This window comes from Maniola hyperantus, chromosome Z (assembly GCF_902806685.2).
Source record: "Maniola hyperantus chromosome Z, iAphHyp1.2, whole genome shotgun sequence".
Taxonomy (NCBI): Eukaryota; Metazoa; Arthropoda; class Insecta; order Lepidoptera; family Nymphalidae; genus Maniola; species Maniola hyperantus.
This window is the reverse complement of record NC_048564.1, coordinates 9,968,422-9,987,826: the sequence shown is the minus strand read 5'-3', so window position 1 is coordinate 9,987,826 and position 19,405 is coordinate 9,968,422. Positions and strand designations below refer to the sequence as shown.

Genomic DNA, 19,405 nt, shown 5'->3' with positions numbered 1-19,405 from the left:
ATTTTACTATTCAAAGAAATAATAAGGAAAAAAAACTGGGTAGTAAATAAATACGTACATTTTTTGATAATCGGTTTTAATGTTGCCAAGTGTTCTGTTTGAAAACAGCGGTGTTGTCAAAATAAAATGCCCTCGTAAACTTGAATACTTCATTTATCCGTCACACGGGTGTCTTGTGAAAGCAAACATAATTATAGAATTTATTGTAGTCGGTTGTCATCAGTGAAAACACTTTTGCTTTCAAGTTTGTGAGCATACAGACAGACAGACAGACACACAGAGAGACACAAGTGATATTATAAGGGTTCCGTTTATTCATTCAGACTTATGGAACTCTAAAAATCAATTAAATTTAATGTTCTGTACATCTTAATAAAAAACAACGAAACCCTTGAAATTTACTGGATAGAACACTAGCCTATCCCTAAAGTCACGGCACTTTTTCTCGAAAACGACGTGAGGAAACAAGCTGTTTATATCGACTGAAGTCATAGTCATATAAGAGGCAGGTTTCTAGTTTAATGCAATAAAAACATATACGACCCATCGACCATAAAGCTGCGTACTTAAGAGTCCCACACACTGGCTGATCATCAAAACCTTTAATAGGGTACAAATCACGGTGACCTAATCTCGGGCATGAAAACAGTTCTCGTGGTTGAAGTGAAAGAATTTATCGAAAAGTCTCGTATCAATAAATGTACGTAAAATAAAATTAGTAATGTTGCGGAACCCACTCAATGCGCGAGTTTCCCTCGCTGAGAAAACTGATAAAAATGTTGTAACAAGTCCATTATGTTTAACAAGAATGCTATTGATTATATTTATAGCTATCAACGAATTTAAATGTTACATAGGGGCTGGCCAGTGATTTAGTTTCTGCTATCCGTTTCAGATGTCTTGATGGTCAATAATGCCACACCAGAAATCACTATCGTATATGCCGCACTGACGTAAGCAAACAAAATAGCGTATGTATTTTAGGCCATTACCGCAGACCCGCTGAAAACGCCAGTTTGACATTAATGTTGATATTGCTGCTTATGTTGTTGCTCTCTATAAGTTCAAAAACAGTAAATACGTATAGCTTGTAATGGCTACAAAGCAAAGGCAACTTATTTATCCATCCATAAATAATTATTTTAAAAATTGGTGGTCGTTAGTGTGTTGGTGGCGCATCGTTCATCCGATTGAATTCAAAGTTCGTATAGTTTTTCTCGGCACTTGCAGCAGTGGGGTCTTCTCCATTTGACCTAAGCCAGCACACAAGGGTACGTGCTTCGAGGCATGTCACCCTTGCCTGGGTGTGGCTCGGAGAAGAACGCTTCTACGATAGTGTTCTTTAATGTGTTAATCCCTATGTCGGCTAATCTCTGCCATCTTAGCTTAGGGTCTTGAGGTCTTAGTTGGGTGTTGGGTCCAAGGCCCTCGCGCTGCGGGTGAGCGTTGGGCTTACCGCCGAAAATACAAATGTCGTCCAATACGGTAATGCTCGCGTCGTCGTCTTCACCAGTGACCTTAAATAGTTCTAAGAACTCCATTTTTCTATCGCGTGCATCCAAGATGTGATTGAACACAATTTCTTGTATCTGATTTCTTTTATAGATGTAAAGTGTACACAAGTAAACTTTTCTTCTGATGACTAGTATCTATCAAATGGTCTCTAGTACCGACGTCAAAATGTATTTATATCGTACGCGCTGCTTTGGTTTCGTTTTACATTATTCCTTGACCGCTGCGTTGTGGGCTACAATCGCATTTTATTTACTGTTTAAGCAGTTGTTCTTATTTTGGTTTATTACACCAGTATAATGCACTTAGCCATTGTCATGTGGAATGAAATAGCCACAGAGGGCCTTATTATAAAATTGCAATACTATTTTGATAATATTTATAATAGAAGGATTTTGTTGGAACAACAATACCAAGCACAGTCATAGAAAATATACACAGAATATAAAAGTAGTATATACTATATATAGTATATAGTATATATATGTTTAAAAATATATATACTACTGTAAAAACTCGAACTACTGTTAAACCTGGTATTTTCTAGTAAAACCTAAGATTTACAGTCTTGATGGTAAAAGTCCGAATTGTTCGACATAATCGTAAATGATTTTTATTCATAGTTTATGTAGGTTTTAGATTCGATATCCGTGTGATCTCTTAATCGATATTTGAAAGACTACCAAAATAAAGTCTTTTGTAACATCGTTCCACAACTATTTCTGTGGATTTCGAATGCGTCGTTGAGAATTCCAGTCAGCTACTAAGGTTAGTATTTGGGTCAACAGAATTCTAAACTTGAAAATAGATTTTATATATAGCTCACAGATAATAGGACATTAATAAATGTTTTCTGTCATAAATAAATTAACCCGTCTAAACCTCTGGTGGTTTCTTTATTGCGCGTTCCTTTTGTCCGTGACGGATGACCGTTTATGACAATTTATGTATGTTCGTCAGATCGAGACGCAGGAGCTTATTTATAGTATGTGCATACAGCTTACCTGCAGTAGCGGGGCTGACGCGAGCATCAACGACAAAGAACGATCTTCGATTCCCGAAGTAGTAAGTCAAACTCAGGGGACTGTTACCAATTGACAGTCGTGTTAATAATAGAAAATATGTAATGTTTATTTGTGACGCTGTCCTTGAGTCGCTATCAGGACGCGAGTTCGCGCTTCATCGCTTACGATAGTTTGTTATATTTACAGGTGATGATTTGGGTTTCCTCGCGTGTTCTGTAGAATATCGCTCTCTCGTGTGATTATTTCAATACGTCACAGGTATCTCGCTCACACAAATCCATTAACCAGTGTTTAGCGTGGGAGCTAACAATATTTTCACTCTGTGTAGCAGAAAACGGTCAGTGTGTTTTCAAACCGTGAGACGAATGCTCTCGTGTGCTTTCGTATATAACGCGCGTTAGTGATGTGATCGAGGATGAGTCGGAAACAAGATAGATATTCTTCGCGGCCACGCAGTCTTACCTCACATTATGGCTCTTCTCCGAGCATGTTCGGCTCGATCATTGGCGGACAATATAGCAGCCCTTATGCAAATAGTTATTCAAATTTGTATAGTCCGGGGACATACCGGAATTATACTAATCCATATACGGCCGGCTTAGGTAGACCATCGAACATGGGCATATACGGCGGTACTAGTTCGGGTTACGGTGGTGTGTACTTAGGTGGAGCTACTATAGGATCCTTAAATTTAATGACACCTGTGATGAAAAAAATTGATAAAAAATTGGTGGCTAGTCAGAAAAACTTTAAACCGAAACCTGTGCCACTACCGATTAAAGCTCCGGCAGAAACATTGCCGGAAGCAGAGGCTGAAGTGCTACCGATGCGGCCGGAGAGAAAATCGCGATCGATGAAACGAAGTGGTGATCTCAACAAGGAGCGGTCGCGTTCTCTCACTGATCTTGACTCTGTGGCGTCGCTCAACTCGCGCTCCTTGAGTCTCAATTCCCTTGCTTCTGACGGGTATTGTGTATGTTCATTTCCAAAACTAATACTTACATAAAATTATATTTCCGAGTGAATTTTCTAGGAAAGTTACATGTTAGTTTTTATAAATTATAAAACTAAAAAGTTGGCATTATGAAAATATTATAGGTATACGAAACCAACAAAAGTAAATGAGCAAATACCAGCAAAAGTTAACGGTTGAGTAAACTAGATTTAAAAAGCTTTGTATGAGTGACGTGCGAGCTGCTGTTATGTGAGCGATGGGGGAAGGCGAGCAGGCGAGTGAAAACAAAAAATGTTGAAGCTACTCGGATAGGAGCTACCCTGGCTCGCAAGTGCAAGTAACTCTTTAGGTGCAAACAGTGCGAGTTGATGTACTGCAGCCACTGACCGGCAGCACTGTGGTCGCACAGGTCGCACTGTGTAAACCAGGCATTATTGTACTCTTCAGCATGATATATTTATTTAAAAGGATGTTATCTTTTACAGTCTGGCAGCGAACGCACGGAAGACGTCGAGGAGCGTGACTACAAAGCCCTGTACGAGGCGTCGCAGAGCGAAGTGCGCCGTCTACGTGCCTTGCTGACGACGTCCGAGCAACAGTTGCGCGATGCTCGCGCAACAATCACCAGGCTGTCCCAAGTGGTATGAACCAAACAATGATTATTGTTCGATGTTGCGTAGATTTTGTTAGAAATTGAATTATCATGTGTATCATTACATTCCTCATGGGCGAATCCTTTCCGAGAACTGACTTATTGTTTTAAAATAGCGTATCATCATCAATGCATGCTTACCAATTGTTTTATTTTCTCGTCGTACGTAATTATTTTTGCATTTCATAATTTAAGCGACAATCAGTAAATGACTATTGTATTCAACGTGGAGATTTTAAAATTGAGTTTGATATAATTTTAATTATTTGTTCCAAAATTTGTATTTACTTTAAATTTAATATTTTGTTTTTTTGTTCTGATAGTATCTGGAAACTCAAGGCCTAATATAATTAAATACAGAGTATTTGACGTCTTCAAGTTAGCATGTTTGTAATTTGCCAAGTTTTATGTAGGTGAAGATACACCTTTGCTGGCGTTCAAAAGGGCGTTTTTAGCCTTCTTAGATTTTGCTTTGCGATTTTAGTTTATTTGCGTTAGTTTTGCAAATTATTTTTATGAAATTCTACGAAAATAGCCAGTTTCTCTATGCATTCGAATTATTTTGAACTAGTGAACTAAATTATTTTCTATAGAAGTACGTACTATTTGAAACAAAAATCGTGTTCTATGAAGGTAACAAAATTAGTTTGACGCTAAGTTGTAAGCAAACACGAGTTGCAGCCCGCAAAATTTTTTGTTCGGAATGGCCCATCTGGTACGTTCTACTACAATATAGAGGTCGTTGTTTAGAACGAATACCTGGTTCGGGAAACATCAGGTGGAAATAAGAGTCATATTTTTTAGAATGTCTACTTAGACTACTAATAAGATTTGAAATGCGTATAATACTGAAGAATGCTTCGGTTTTGTTATTTACCAAAAGAAATACGGGAGATTACTGAAGCAATTAATTTGTTGAAAATTAATTAATTAAATATTAGTTAAGAGCATCCTAACGCTAAGGGACTGGTTTGATTGGAATTTAAAGAAAAAGAAAAAGGACACCTGCATTCTGCTTTTATTGATATGATATGGATATGAATAATGAATATACTGTCACAAAAACATGACAATCATGATAATAAGAGAGGAAGAAGACATAATCAGTACTCTTATTATAAATGCGAAAGTGTGTTTGTTTGTTGGTTTGTCCTTCAATTACGTCGCAACGGTGCAACGGATTGACGTGATTTTTGCATGGGTATAGATAAAGACCTGGACAGTGACATAGACTACTTTTTATCCCAGAAAATCAAAGAGTTCCCACGGGATTTTTAAAAAACCTAATTCCACGCGGACAAAGTCGCGGGCATCAGCTAGTTATACAATAGACAGGTACAATAATAGTCGATTACATGTTTGGCGCGTGGCACACGACCGTGACACTTGTAGCGTATGTCATACGTACGCGCCCCTATTTTAAAGCGTTTGACTAATCCCCGCCCACTGCAAACCACTAATCACATTAGCAGATCCCACTTGAAAGATTGTCTCGAATTTGGCTTATCTTGAATCTTGTAACTGCTCATCAAATTTGTTTTAATGCGAACATACCTTCAAATGTCTACGTATAAGGATTTATATAAAGTAAGACTTGTGCAACTGCGAAAGCTGGTAAATTTCAACAGAAACCATCAGTTTCTTTGTGGATTGAGCAGCTGGCTAACAAAACGGTGTAACTGAACGAAATAAAATTTTGGAGGAGCTAAAGGCTGAATGCTGTTGAAACTTTACTGTAAACATACCATTTTAAGCAAAATCAAAAACTTTGGACTCAATTTTATCTAAGTTTCACGCCAGTTTACTTAGAAAAGGGTTCAAATTTGTATTCAATGGCCCAAAAACGTCTAGATTAAAGAAAAAAAAGCTTGATTTTGATCAGGAGTGTAATTACACCGTTTTCTTCGCCAGTTTTTCAAATATGTGTATTTGGCGATTTTTGGTTCTCTTTATCGATATTTGCGAATGTGCCTACCTACATTATTGAATAATTTTGTTAAATAACAAAAATACTAGAACCGGTGGAATTTCTCTGGGAACCGTGGCTTGATTATAAAGCCGGGCCTCTTGTGCCTAAAATCTAACAAAATAAGTTCAGCAAATTTACATGCGACTTTATAAAATACTCAAAATGTTGTACACACACACATGAGAGAGAGCCTAGAGACGCTTCTAATGTTCAAGAGCAACAATGAAATAGATGTAGCCTCCCCCTGCAGATGAATGAAGAGTTGTTATCTAAATCCAGTAGGACAACATGTTAGCATGGCTTAGATTGGCCCCAAATTTCTTAGAACGTGTTATGGCTAATTTCTAACAAAAATATGGTCGCAGGAGATCCGGCTTTACAGGTAACACGATGGACTTACCCGTCGGTGCCGTAACTTCTGATGTTTTGTAACTTTTTAGTCTAAGCGACTGTTAGTTACTATTTATTTATTTACCTTGTTTGAAAAATATCTTAGACCGTCGTACATAAATAACATAATATGTTTCTTATGCTTTCCAGAATCAGAATTCGCTGTCCGAGATAGAAAAGCGAGAAAGGAGGGCAATGGAAAGGAAGTTATCTGAGATGGAGGAAGAATTGAAGGTAAGGGTTAGTACACGTTTTAACACCATCCATACTACACTACACTATACAATATAACACACGAAGATATTCAATAAAATGAGATACAGATTTAATAGAGTTAATGTACTATTTGAAGGCTTTTAGACTGTTTTGGTGGACGCACATTAGTGAATTAGAAACGCTAAAATTTTTCCCTTGTTAAATAGAGTAAAGGTAAAGGACAACCGTCACTTTCTAAAGATAGATGGTACCAAAAAAACTGCAAGTTGTCGTACAACTAAATTTGGCTTATTGGAACATAATTTTTGGGTGATTTTATTTTTTCTTATGCATATTGGGTTCCTGAGATACTTTTTTTATTTTAAGTAACTATGAAAATATAATAATTGTGACGTTTGAAAGCGTTGCTATACTTTGTACTAGTGGAGCTGTCACGATCAGGAGCAACCTGTCGGACAGTTGACAGTGTCATCAAGTTACAGTACGCGGCAGAAAATAATGTTTAGAATGAGAATGAGATTTCGGCTTTGTAGAGCGTCGTCTCTGTCACTCATGCCTATGTGACGTTTTATCGACAGAGCGCTTTACAAAACCGCTATTTCTTCTAAAGGTCAATGTACATTATTTTCTGTAGCGTACTTTACAAAAATGTATTAGAAGCAAAATTGAATTTGGTACTAATTTGACATTTGTACAAACGTTCCGTTTTTACCCATTATCTGCAAACCGCAGTTTTCTTGGAAAATATTATATAAAGAGATTCCACATGTTTAAGAATGCTTCTAACCTTATCCTTTTCCTTTCAAATTCCAAATCCCGAATTTTCAATTTTATCCATAGTTTCCCTAACTTTAAACTTTAATAAATAACAAACCTGACATTGGCTAATCAAAGAAGAACAACAAAAAAAATGCTTCTTATGTACCTTATTAACCCTTTAAAAAGAAACCGTACAATAAGCAAGTATTGTTCAGTACCATTTTGGTTGTTGTCTTTTACACGATAACTATAAGAGTGCATTGTTGCAAGTTGTGCATTTAAATGACAGTAAAATTACACAAGTGAAACTCGAGATATTTAAGAATTATTCCAATGTGCGTCAGACCTTTAGAGCTGAGGGCGGACGTCAAGATGGCGCGAACATTGCCGCCCAGGATTACGTAACTAGTTGTAACGCTGCTGTTCGTTTTGTAGCAATTGCAAAAACTAAAAGCCGAGAACGAAAGGCTGAGGGCAGAGAACCGTGCTCTAACGCGGGTCGTCAGCAAACTGACCAACTCTGCCGCCAAATAGGTAAATGTGTTGAATTGAGCATCGCTCCGTGGAGGCACTTTGCGGCGTAGTCGAGAACTTCTCAGATTAAGTTTTCTTACATAATGGCTTAGTAAATTCACTACACAATAGATTTAGTCACACGCAATACCTGTTATGTGTGATTTTGAATGTAATCACTAAAATTTATCTTGCTTTATAGCACTTCTATTTCACGAAGCGATACGCACTTTACTTGTGGTAACCAAGTCTACAAAAACGCTCTAAATGTATGCAAGAGCGGGAGTTCGCACTACCTCGAGTCGCTCGATGTAGCATAATCTGTTCGTTACAAAAAACATTTATTTTTATTTTACTATTTATTTTACACAATAAACAAAAAAGAGACTAAAACATAAAGAAACAATAAGTCACCCTACTTAACATTTACATTTGATCATATATTGCCATTTGTTAAGATTTATGTGCAGACGCTACTCGTCTTCACGTGCACATTCTTAGCGTGTTCGCGCACTTGGTTAGCTCAAGTAAAGCGCGCTTCGCTTCGTGAAATAAAAGTACTGTTCTAAAGTAGTAAATAACATTTAGGAGATATATACCAATTATTTTGTTTTAATTTTATGACTTCGATTCTAAGATTAAATCGAGATAGTTATTTAGATACAAAAATATTTGTCACACGAAAAACATCCCGTTTCAACGGATGTTTAATTAATAGTGAGGGATTATAGTAGTCGAGTGATTATTAAATAGTAATTGTATCACACTGTTTGATTGCTAAACTTGTGTTGGAGGTTTTCAACTGCGCCACTTTGTGTCCCGCGCGTCACGACGCAACACCGCAACATTAACCGTGTGCTATGGCGAGCATGTGTGATACGTGTCTAACAAGGGCCCTGACTCTCTATGACATTAAAATCGTAGCCGTGTGCCTTGAACGAATTAACTACTGAACTTTTCGACCCAGATAACGTATGAAATGACGTTTAGTCAACTTTTGCGGGGCAAGGAAAGGTATTTAGGTATTACCCAATCTGCTACAAAGAATCGAATTTTTGGTCTTAAATTATATATGCATTAATCGTCATCCACTGCAAAACCTAATGTATCTTGCAAAGACGTCCGAACGCCGCGGTCTTGCGCCGCCTATCTGAATCTAGCGGCTCCCTGCGACTCGTTCGATGTGGTCTGTCCACCTAGTGGACGCTGCGCTTTGCGGTGTGAGCTCGCGATTTCGTTCCCCAAAATCTTTCGTTGCATTACATTGTATCATACAAGTTTAAATTTGAATTGAATGCTGTGAAGTGTCGAATTGAAGCCAGCGAGATCTTAACAGGAGTGAGCACAAAGTGGTGCTAGTTGTGTGGAATAACTATAAAGTTTCTAACTTGGAATTTGGAGCATTCAATCGCAAAATGCGTAAGCGAAAACGTATAACGTTGGAGAAAAAAAGAAAACAAGGGAGATCGCCCGAGCAGAAGTATCTAAAATGCAAAGAAGTGTTGTAGGTATCGAATGAGGCAAAAAGTAGTTAAGAGAAATGAGCCAGTGGGGCAAAAAGAGCCCCCGTCTACCTCGCGAGAACCGACAGGTAATGCAGAAAATCGTTTGATGAAATAGACGTGATTATGCTGCGATAAAATGGCTGTGTCATACAGATAGATTGAATGAAACTATTCGTTATTATGGCTTCAGCTATGGTGCTGAGAGGGGGTAAATGCGATGATAACCGAGTAACAGTGCCTAACCTAACCATGGCTAACTCGTTTAAACTATGCGCGAAATCCATTTCTTAACGTCCATTTTGAAACCTAAATGAGCTGTCCAATTTTACGTCGTACTTTGAAGCTAATAGAAACAAATACAATTTGGATGTCATAGAGAATCAGCACCCAGGTACGACTACCCTCGACGATCTGATACGCGTAGTCTGACCACTTTCGTGTTTCACCATATAATGTTGTTATGTCATGCTTGTTTATTAATTACCTGAGAGTTTTAAAATTGATAACTATAATTTTTTAGAAGTTTGAACTAAACTTGAACTGTAAAAAAATAGCTAGTCTTGATAAATTCATAGAAATTGTATATATACTTTTGTAAAAACATATATTTCCGTAGTCCTCACTTACAGCTTTATTAAATGTTTTTCACAATACATTTTTGGATCCAATAACTGTAGTATACCAAGTTACCAAGTGCGTAAAATTTGAGAAAGGACCCGCCGTATTTGTTCTATGTGTCAACTGTCTTATCGAAACGTGAGACGTACTTTTGACAAGACAGTTGACACAGAGTAAATATGGCGAGTTTTTTCTCAAACTATATATTCATTATGCGTTATATTCATTAAAATAGAGGCATACCCAAAAGTGAGATAATGGCCTTAATTAACTGATCTGGGGACTTGTGCCCGTAGGCTTGTCCAGGGTGATGCATGACTGTCCCATTTAGGTCAAATGAACACAAGGCTGATCCGCATGTATCATTTTGGTGTATCACTATCGTGTCGAGTATATACTAATATGCTTAAATCATAAACTCGGAGATGTAATTCCATATCAGTGTAAACAATGGTGTAGACTGTAGCCAATTTAAATCCTTGTCCATGTAGTTTGTGGAAAAGTACTACATGTAATATACAATGTATAAGTATACTATATGTAATATACATGTAAAAATTATATGTATACCATAAATACATAAAACTAAATATTGCACACAGGTTTTTTCTTAAAATACCTTATATAAAATGTAACTGTTTGAAATAAAATTGTGCAAATTTTGTTATATGATACTGGCAATAAGGTAGAAGCTCTAAACATTTGGCCCTTCTAAACATTAAAAACCATAAATAATATTGTTGTCGTAATAAGCTCGTCGTATTGCTATTAAAATTTCCGAATGAACCCATTATACTCTATAAAGGTCTATAAAAAAAAAAGTCACTTGTTAGTAAAAATTGAAATCTTTTATAATTTTATTATTAATCAAAATATAGAATTAATTTCTAGAATAATGTTGAGTACACCTGAATCATTAATTTGCCAGTGACTTTTGTTTGTTTACATTTTTGATGAGGAAATTTCAGGGACAGTCTCAATAAAATTTTTATAGATGTCTCTTGAATATTTCGCATAGGTCGCCACGAAAGAGGAAAAATAATACCTATATCTTTATGATCTATGCTTTAATGTTTAGATCGTGTCAATCAATGACATAGATGAAGAGTAAGAGCTAGCGTGCACTGCAATTTTCCTTACGTTTTTTCCCCACAAAATCTGTGAACTATAATAGAAGTAATTAATTAATTTCGCATTCGATTGAAATTTAAAAATTTAAAGTATATATGATATAGATGTAGGTATTATTTTTCGTATTTAGTGGTGGTAGCATATTCAGCGCCATCTATGAAAATTTTCTCGAACGTTGCCTGGAAACCTTCTCATTACATTTCCGAGTTAAGTTAAACCTTGTTATAATAATTACGACCCGTATCATGCTAGCGTAACGAAGTCCATAACGATACGCAAAATGATACAAACGTGGACCTAGCCTAACACTTCACACCTAATTTTTTCTAAATTGAAAAGTTAGCAACGTCGTCATTGCTACATAATAATAGGAGCCAAAAAAGTGTTTGAATATTTTAGTATGGAGCCTGGCCTGCATATATCCACTAACTGAACTATATGTACGTGTTTAAGTGAATTATATTATTTATTTGACAAATCTTAGATATTTTTTGTCGAAATGAATGTCAAAAATCCCGTGGAAACTCTTCGATCGTCCGTTATAAAAAGTAGCCTATTTTATTCTCCATCCTTTCAACTATTTCTATGCCAAAAATCAAGTCAATTGGTTGTTTAGTTAGGGCGTGAAGGAAGGACAAACAAACACTTTCCCATTCATAATATTATTCAATATATAAATTTTTCAAAATATATTAAACTTTATAAATTAACTAGCTTATGCTCGCGACTTCATCCGCGTGAACCAAACAAACTTCAAATTCACCCCTTTAGGAGTTGAATTTTCTAAAATCCTTTCTTAGCGGATGTCTACGTCATAATTGCTATCTGTATGCCAAATTTCAGCCCGATCCGTCCAATAGTTTGAGATGTGCGTTGATAGATCAGTCAGTCTGTCAGTCAGTCAGTCACCTTTTCGTTTTATATATTTAGATAAGGTACGGAACTTGTCTAGTTACAGTTTGAATAATATATGTATATTATAGGTACATTTATCATATGAGTGGTATACGTCAAATTCCTCTACATTCTAACATTACCTGAACATTTTAAGATATGCTTTAATGTTTGTTAATCGATAAAATATAATATGTATAAGCTATAACCCAAAACCGAAATGCCGGCACACGGCGATTGGCATTGACAGTTGAGAAGCTACAATCGAATTGAAGACGCGTGCGGTATAGTATGCATTTCTGATGAGATTTCCTCACGCTATAATGGAGCGTATGGATTATTTCTATGCTTTGTCGTTCACTGAATACATCAAGTCCTACAAGTTGGAAGTAGTTGAGTCACGCATTTTGACGGATATTACTAAAGATTTTTTTAACTTATAATCTTTGTAATTAATAATATCGACGAATTAGGCTTTGTGTTGCTTAAGTACTGTGATTTATATTTACAGTATCAGCAGACACTGCAAGCAGAGAACCAGCGGTTGAAAGATGAGAATGGCGCGTTAATACGAGTGATCAGCAAACTGTCTAAGTGAGTGTTGGGACATAGTAGTAATTTATGTTACTCGTTTCCTAAAATAAATAGTTTGTATATACCGTTGGGAACCTTGATAATACAGTATGAGATGTAGTTCAATTTGTAGTCGCAGCAAACATTTTGGTTGCATTATATAATATAAATTACAATTATTTGCTGTAAATTCAAAATTTTCCGCGCGTATGCATCGCTGCTGACGTGCGTAAGGTCATTAACCAATTTGTTTTGCGCTTCTTAGTATTCAAGTACGCATGAACTTTACATTATTTAAATTATATAATATTACATACTTTAACATTCTGTCATTTATTTACATATCTCATTTTGATCATTGTTTAAAAAAAATTACAAAAATGAAATAACAGAAACATTATTATTTTATTGATTATAATTTCAATGACATTGTTATTAGCTAATTCTCAATTATTGTTTTAAATAACGAATTATTTATTAAATTTTATGACTTGAAAGAAAAAATACTTTTGTATAATTCACATTTTGGAACTATTGTATATTTTGATTTGTTTTGAACCATGAATATGAAATGATATCAATTAATGATTTGTCTTAATCAAATACTTAAATACGAGCGGTTATATTGAATGCAGTTTTACTGCAGTATTTCATCGTGTTATTTGTTGCATGTAGTGATATATACATAGTAATATAACATTATTATTATATTAATTTTATTTCAATCACATTATTATTTATTAATCACAATTCTACAATTATTGTTTATGATAAATAATTTATTAAACTTTATTATAAATAAATAAAAAATTGTATAGTTAATTTTGTGGAATAATTGTATAATTAATTTGTTTTGAGATATGAATATGAAATGATATCAATTAATGATTTGTCCTCTGGCTGCGCTGCCTTCACGCGGTATACATACTAAAATACGAGCGGTTATTTTGAATGCAGTTTTGCTAAAATATAGTATTACATTGTGTTATATATTGCATGGAAAGATATATACATTGTAATATAACATTATTATTGTATTAATTGTATTTTAATGATATAATTATTATTCAAAACATAACGAGGCAGTTAGTACTTAAATAATTTTGTTGTTAGTAATGAATTTGTATTGTGTTCGATCTAATTGCATGTTTCTGAAGTGTATTTCTACCATATGCGAGGGTACATCATTAGTAATGTGTTTCATATCAAGCTGTTCCCAAAATAGCCTTTGTATTGATATATTCCTAAAGATATAAGTGTAAAGTAGAATAGCGTTAAAAAACTTTTATAGATAGTATGAAGGCGTTACAATTAGTTTTACTAGTTAATACATATATATCTCGAATTACTTATATATACATATTTGTAATTTGTATGTATAGCTTGTTTTGTAAGCAATAGTCGCGAAATAATAATTGGAAATGTGATATATTATCTCTTACTAAACCCTTGATCAAGAGTATGAACTTTAATATTAGGAAGAATATATTGTTTTATAAATAATGTAATGAATATATGATAAATGTAATGTGCGATTGGTTAGTGTTTATTATCGTAGTGCAAGTTGGATCGTTAGTAAATATTTTTATCACAACTATTTGTATCATAACTTGCACTTCTGTAATACTTAATGCATAATGAGCTTTTTGATTTAAATAATTTATTTGGTTTAAAATAAATATTATGTTCAATGTCTGATTTGCTTTGTTTTTATTTTATTTTATCCTATTTTAGGTTATATCTTATACTTGTACATTTTAAAGCTATGTCACAACTAGTAAATCGGCATTTCAGAACGTGCCTTATTTGTACTCTTTGTGTTCGTTAATGACGGGGGTTCTTATTAGGGCCATTATATTATGTTTTAATATTTTATCAAATTATGGGCTTCCATTAAACTGCAAATTTACACTTTCTAGTCAGTAGATCATCTAGAGAACATAGATTCTAGGGTAAATTAGTATTCATAATATCCTTTATTTGCTTGAGTACAGGTACAAAAGGTGGCACAAACAATACAATATATTAAGTCCAATGTATTCAACAATTTCTGGCATTCAAATATTATGATCTTATCAAAGAAATTTTAAGTACTAATTCTTTTTTTTTTTTTATAAATCTTTTATTAACAGGCTTTTACATTTATGTATGTCAGCCTTACTAATTCTTAGTAATTAGAATTATTACTTTCTATATTCATGGTTCTTACATTATTAGTCAAGTAGAATAAATTATTATTAATTAACACGATGACTTTATCTATACTATGATGATACACACAGATGAAGTACAGTATAGATAGTATGTCAAAAAACATAGCCTTGTCGCACTGTAGTTTATTATATATTTTATATACATGGCATGACTACATTTTCTGTATGCTGCATTATGGGCCCAATATGTTGCTACTAGTGGATCCCTATTTCTTTAGTTTCTCGGATAAATATCGTGCGCTTTGCTAAACAGATATTCATGTTGTTTAACAAATTCACAAATATCAAAGATATACTTCGACGGGAGTGGGAGAATGTGCAATTTTTGAAATAATGGCTGACATGAACCTAAGTAGAAGCTCCTGTCATGGCCCTTACACACCTCTTTTGAGCTATAAATGCCCTATTAGCTTCACTGGAGTTTCCCCATAATATTAGTAGGTATATACGATACAATAGTAAAGCCTTCGGACTGAATGATAATTAATGGTTCTAATAATGGCTGGATGTGCTTTAATCAGAACATTGATTAATTGTTATTACATTTCGTCTGAATCGTTCGATTGAATTTTAATAATTTCACATTTATAGAGGAAGATAGTAAGTACTCTGCCAACAAAACTCCCATCAAAGTCGTTTCGAAGATTGGCCCGGAAAAACGGACAGACTGAAACATTCAAAAAATTGGTGTGGATGCACTCAATTTATTTTTGTATCTAAAGATATGTCGATTGTAACATTTTTTTGGCACAAATCAAATAAAAAGCGGGCTATATCGGGGTAAGAATGGATTCTAGTAGCATTTAGCTTTCGAATACTTTTGCTAACTACTAAAACTACCTTACTAAAACATTTTCAGAAAAGTATTCAATATAAATACCTAGTAACTGGTTTACCTATTTCATTTATTAAATAATACGAGTACTTCTTGTCACGAAGTATGAATTAATAAGGCGCAACGCACATTTGTAGCGTGTAAGTGAAAGCGATGCCTAACATTTTGATATCTTAACTTAAATCTAACTTTATCTTTGATATACGCTAGAAATTGGTGCAATGAAAGCAAAACTAGGAGGACACCAACGGGCGTGCTACGTGTCCTTTTGAATTGCCGTCGCAGATCGGTAGGCCAAAGTAACTGAAGCTTATGTTACAAAATAAACACTGCGCTCCATCTCCACTATGTACTTCTGTAGGTGTGTGTTGCGCCTTAATTGTATGATACTTTGTATATAAACTGTGTATATAAAGCTAATAGTTATTATTATATTAGAATATGCAAGAAAAAGATTTTTGCTGTAAACGGTTGTTTGCACATTTTGTAAAACTGAATAATGAGATGATTTTGTGAATTATATGTCATACGCCAATTATACGTCTTCAGTGATAATTAGGTTTTTTCACATCAATCTGAATTATATTATTCTATAAAAAGTACTTATAAAATATCCTTGTGACCAAGACTACAATTAAGCAAGTGTTAAGTTATTGGAACCCCGATAGTAAAGTAAATAAATTTCACACTTTATATAATGTAGAATTATATTATAATACCTAACTAGCATGCATAAAAACGTTATTTGCGGTTTTTCAAAATCCTACGAGTACCATGGATTTTTACGGGATAAAAGCCTACGTGCTATAATCCAGGGTAGAATCTATCTCCATTCCAAATTTCAGCAAAATCGGTTCAGTAGTTTTTGGGTGAAGGAGTTACAACCATATACCATATAGGTAAGTGTGAATTTATAATGTAAAGATTTAAATACGAAATTCATTTTCAAATAGTTTTGAGTTTGACATGAGTATGGAGTAGGTACGGACCAGTGGACCACAATAATAATAATAATAATAGTAAGCTGATGAAACTTTTGTAAAGTAGATAGGTATGTATTATATTATAATCTCGTAGCTAACATAAGATACAATCATATTTGTCTTGATCAACCTAGTCTGGCTGTAAATATTTGTTACCCTCGCATTTGCCCACTTGAGAATCGTGTTTATAATTGTATCACGGAATTCTATTCACAAGCCATATTTCATATTTTCAAAGCTAGGAAAACCTTCGGTTGACTCTAAGGAAAATTAAGGTTACTCTTAAGTACAAATTTGTAATTTGGAGGTAGAGGCTGGTTTAGTAATTTCTCTAGGCAACAGAACTTTCAGACTTTTACCTTTACACACAATGAAGATACAGGGAGTTTGAAAGTGTCGCGAGTTGCTTCGAGAAACGTACGGTACGGCCCATGCCAGTGTTCGTTTGCTTGTCTTTGCCGGGAGCATTCCCATGCTCCCAGATCAATACATAATTGAAGCATATTTTAATTTACTATCAAGTGCGGCCAGACTAGGTACATCAATGTAAATCTAATTAATATTTCTTACTACACATGTGTGCTGTTTGTATCTTACAATAATAAATGATTTCACGTTTACTTAGCCATTTTATGAATAAAATATGTGTAAATTATAAATTTAAATCACCCCCCAACAAGTAAAATTTGGGGACATGTGTAGTAGACAGGTAAAAAATTTCGATGTTTTCGATTTTAGTAATATTTCCTCGATTCAGATGCAAAATGTTTTACAGCCTAAAGTCTAGTCAATGAGCTAGCGGGCTTTTAAAATTTACTATATAGGTATAGTGCATTCAATATTAACTGGCGTGTTTCCACTTGAGACATAGCAAGCAATAACAATATGATAAGTCGTGGCAGGTGAATTCAAAAGTATCAACCATAGATAATACACTATACCTGGTATCAACACTGATTGGTTTGCCACAAAATATATTCTATATATAGAGCCGGTTCGGTTGAACCGGCTCCTTTAAAAATTAATTGGCTCTATGAGTGTTTGGTTTATTACCCCTGTTGTTTACGTATCATGTCGAATGTAATCCTATTGTTATTGCTAATGACGGTCTCAAGTGGAAACACGCCAGTTAATATTGAATGCATTTATAATATTACTCACACATTTATTGCATGGTCAAATATTATTAAAATCGGAAATATAAATTTTTTTACCTGTCCGCTTCACGTGGAATACCCCAAATTTCACTTGGCGACCTTGTGGTACTGTCCGACTGAACCTTCTGCTTTGGCTTCGGTCACTCAGTCAAAAAAAGCCAGCTTGGGTTTCTGTCAAAATGGGCCGATGTTTTGGCTGAAGTCGAAGGTTTCTAGAAAGCGCTGAAATTGAACGATCCTTTACGAATGCGAGAGAGCGCGCGGGAGGGGCAGTCACCATAAACTTAAGCCAATTAATCAGCAACGGCCCCGGCCAGCAATCGACCTTCGGTCGGTCACTAACTTTCATCCAGTTACCATCCTACTCAAACATCTAACCTGGATTTTTCTGTCAACTATTCATTGAGACAAATCCAAACTCGTTGAATCAACGTTTAAAAGGGCCAAGTTCCTTTGACCATCTTTAGAAAAGTCACGTCATCAAGATTGTTTGTATCAAATTTTGTCAAACAGCGAGACTATCGCCAGATTCTCTCTTCCGTGGAGATGGCGCCAATGTCAGTAATATACTTCATTGTGTGACTGAGGTCTCTACACCAGCTCAGAAAAGGGTCTAGAGTAGATCGCCAAAAGCTAAATGATGAAAAACGGTACACAAAACGCCAAAGCATGCCATATATCTACGCGAAATGCCGAATCGCTATGATAAAAAACTAAACATTTTAAACAAAGTTAATCTATAAAATATAATAAGGGTCTCTTAAATTTTAAGAATCTGTACTTTAAGAGACCCTTTGTATTTTTGGCGTTATGGGCGTTATACTTGTTTGGTATTATCATTGTCGCAAAATGTTACAATTTTAATTTTGGTATTGGCGTTTTGGCGTTGTAAACTTAACGGAAAAGAGGTGATTAGAACCGTCTCGATAAACAGGCATTTGAATAAAAAATAAATCACCTTCAAATCAGTCCATCTCTATTTGAGCGCTCGATGTCAGGGACAGATACACAGACAAACTGGCACACAAAGCGATCAATCTTATAAGGTGTGTTATCACCCCTCCATTTCTCGGGATTTAATAATGAAGTCGGCTAAAAAGGAATCAATTGAAAAAAAAACTATCTAATAAAAAAAAGATATATCAAAGTACATTTATTAAACGAACACATTAAAAAAATAGGTACTCCTATGTCGACACAATCATATATTTATTAAATATTTATACAAAATACAACAAGTTTATTCTTTATTACCTTAGCCAAACAGAGAACGCTTCCATTAATAATCACATCAATGTTAAAAATAAAATAGAAATGGAATGATACCTACTTAAGTCGTAAGTAATACACCTATTTAACTTAGATAAAAATGAAAAGTTGCAAACAGATCGATATGTTTAAAAAGAAATTAACAAAATGTTGGAAAGGTTGTAACAATCAGTTTTGGCCAAACCCCGAATCATCTGAATAGTAGAAAAAATCAAAGGTTTTGTTATGGGGAATTT

The 19,405-nt window shown here is 34.7% G+C and overlaps 1 protein-coding gene across 9 annotated transcripts in view; it reads left to right on the top strand.

Moving 5' to 3' along the window:
• Nucleotides 1-14,410, top strand: part of Mbs (Myosin binding subunit) — a 51,074-nt gene extending 36,664 nt beyond the window's left edge. For 6 of the 9 annotated variants that reach the window (XM_069508776.1, XM_069508772.1, XM_069508780.1 and 3 more), the window contains 4 exons: nt 3,978-4,133; nt 6,654-6,743; nt 7,914-8,012; nt 12,651-14,410. In XM_069508776.1, coding sequence (XP_069364877.1) covers nt 3,978-4,133; nt 6,654-6,743; nt 7,914-8,012 — 345 coding nt within the window. In that variant the 3' untranslated portion in view covers nt 12,651-14,410. The remainder of the gene's footprint in view (nt 1-3,977; nt 4,134-6,653; nt 6,744-7,913; nt 8,013-12,650) is intronic. The other 3 variants (XM_069508773.1, XM_069508774.1, XM_069508775.1) reach the window with 3 other exon arrangements.
• The last annotated feature ends 4,995 nt before the right edge of the window (nt 14,411-19,405 follow it).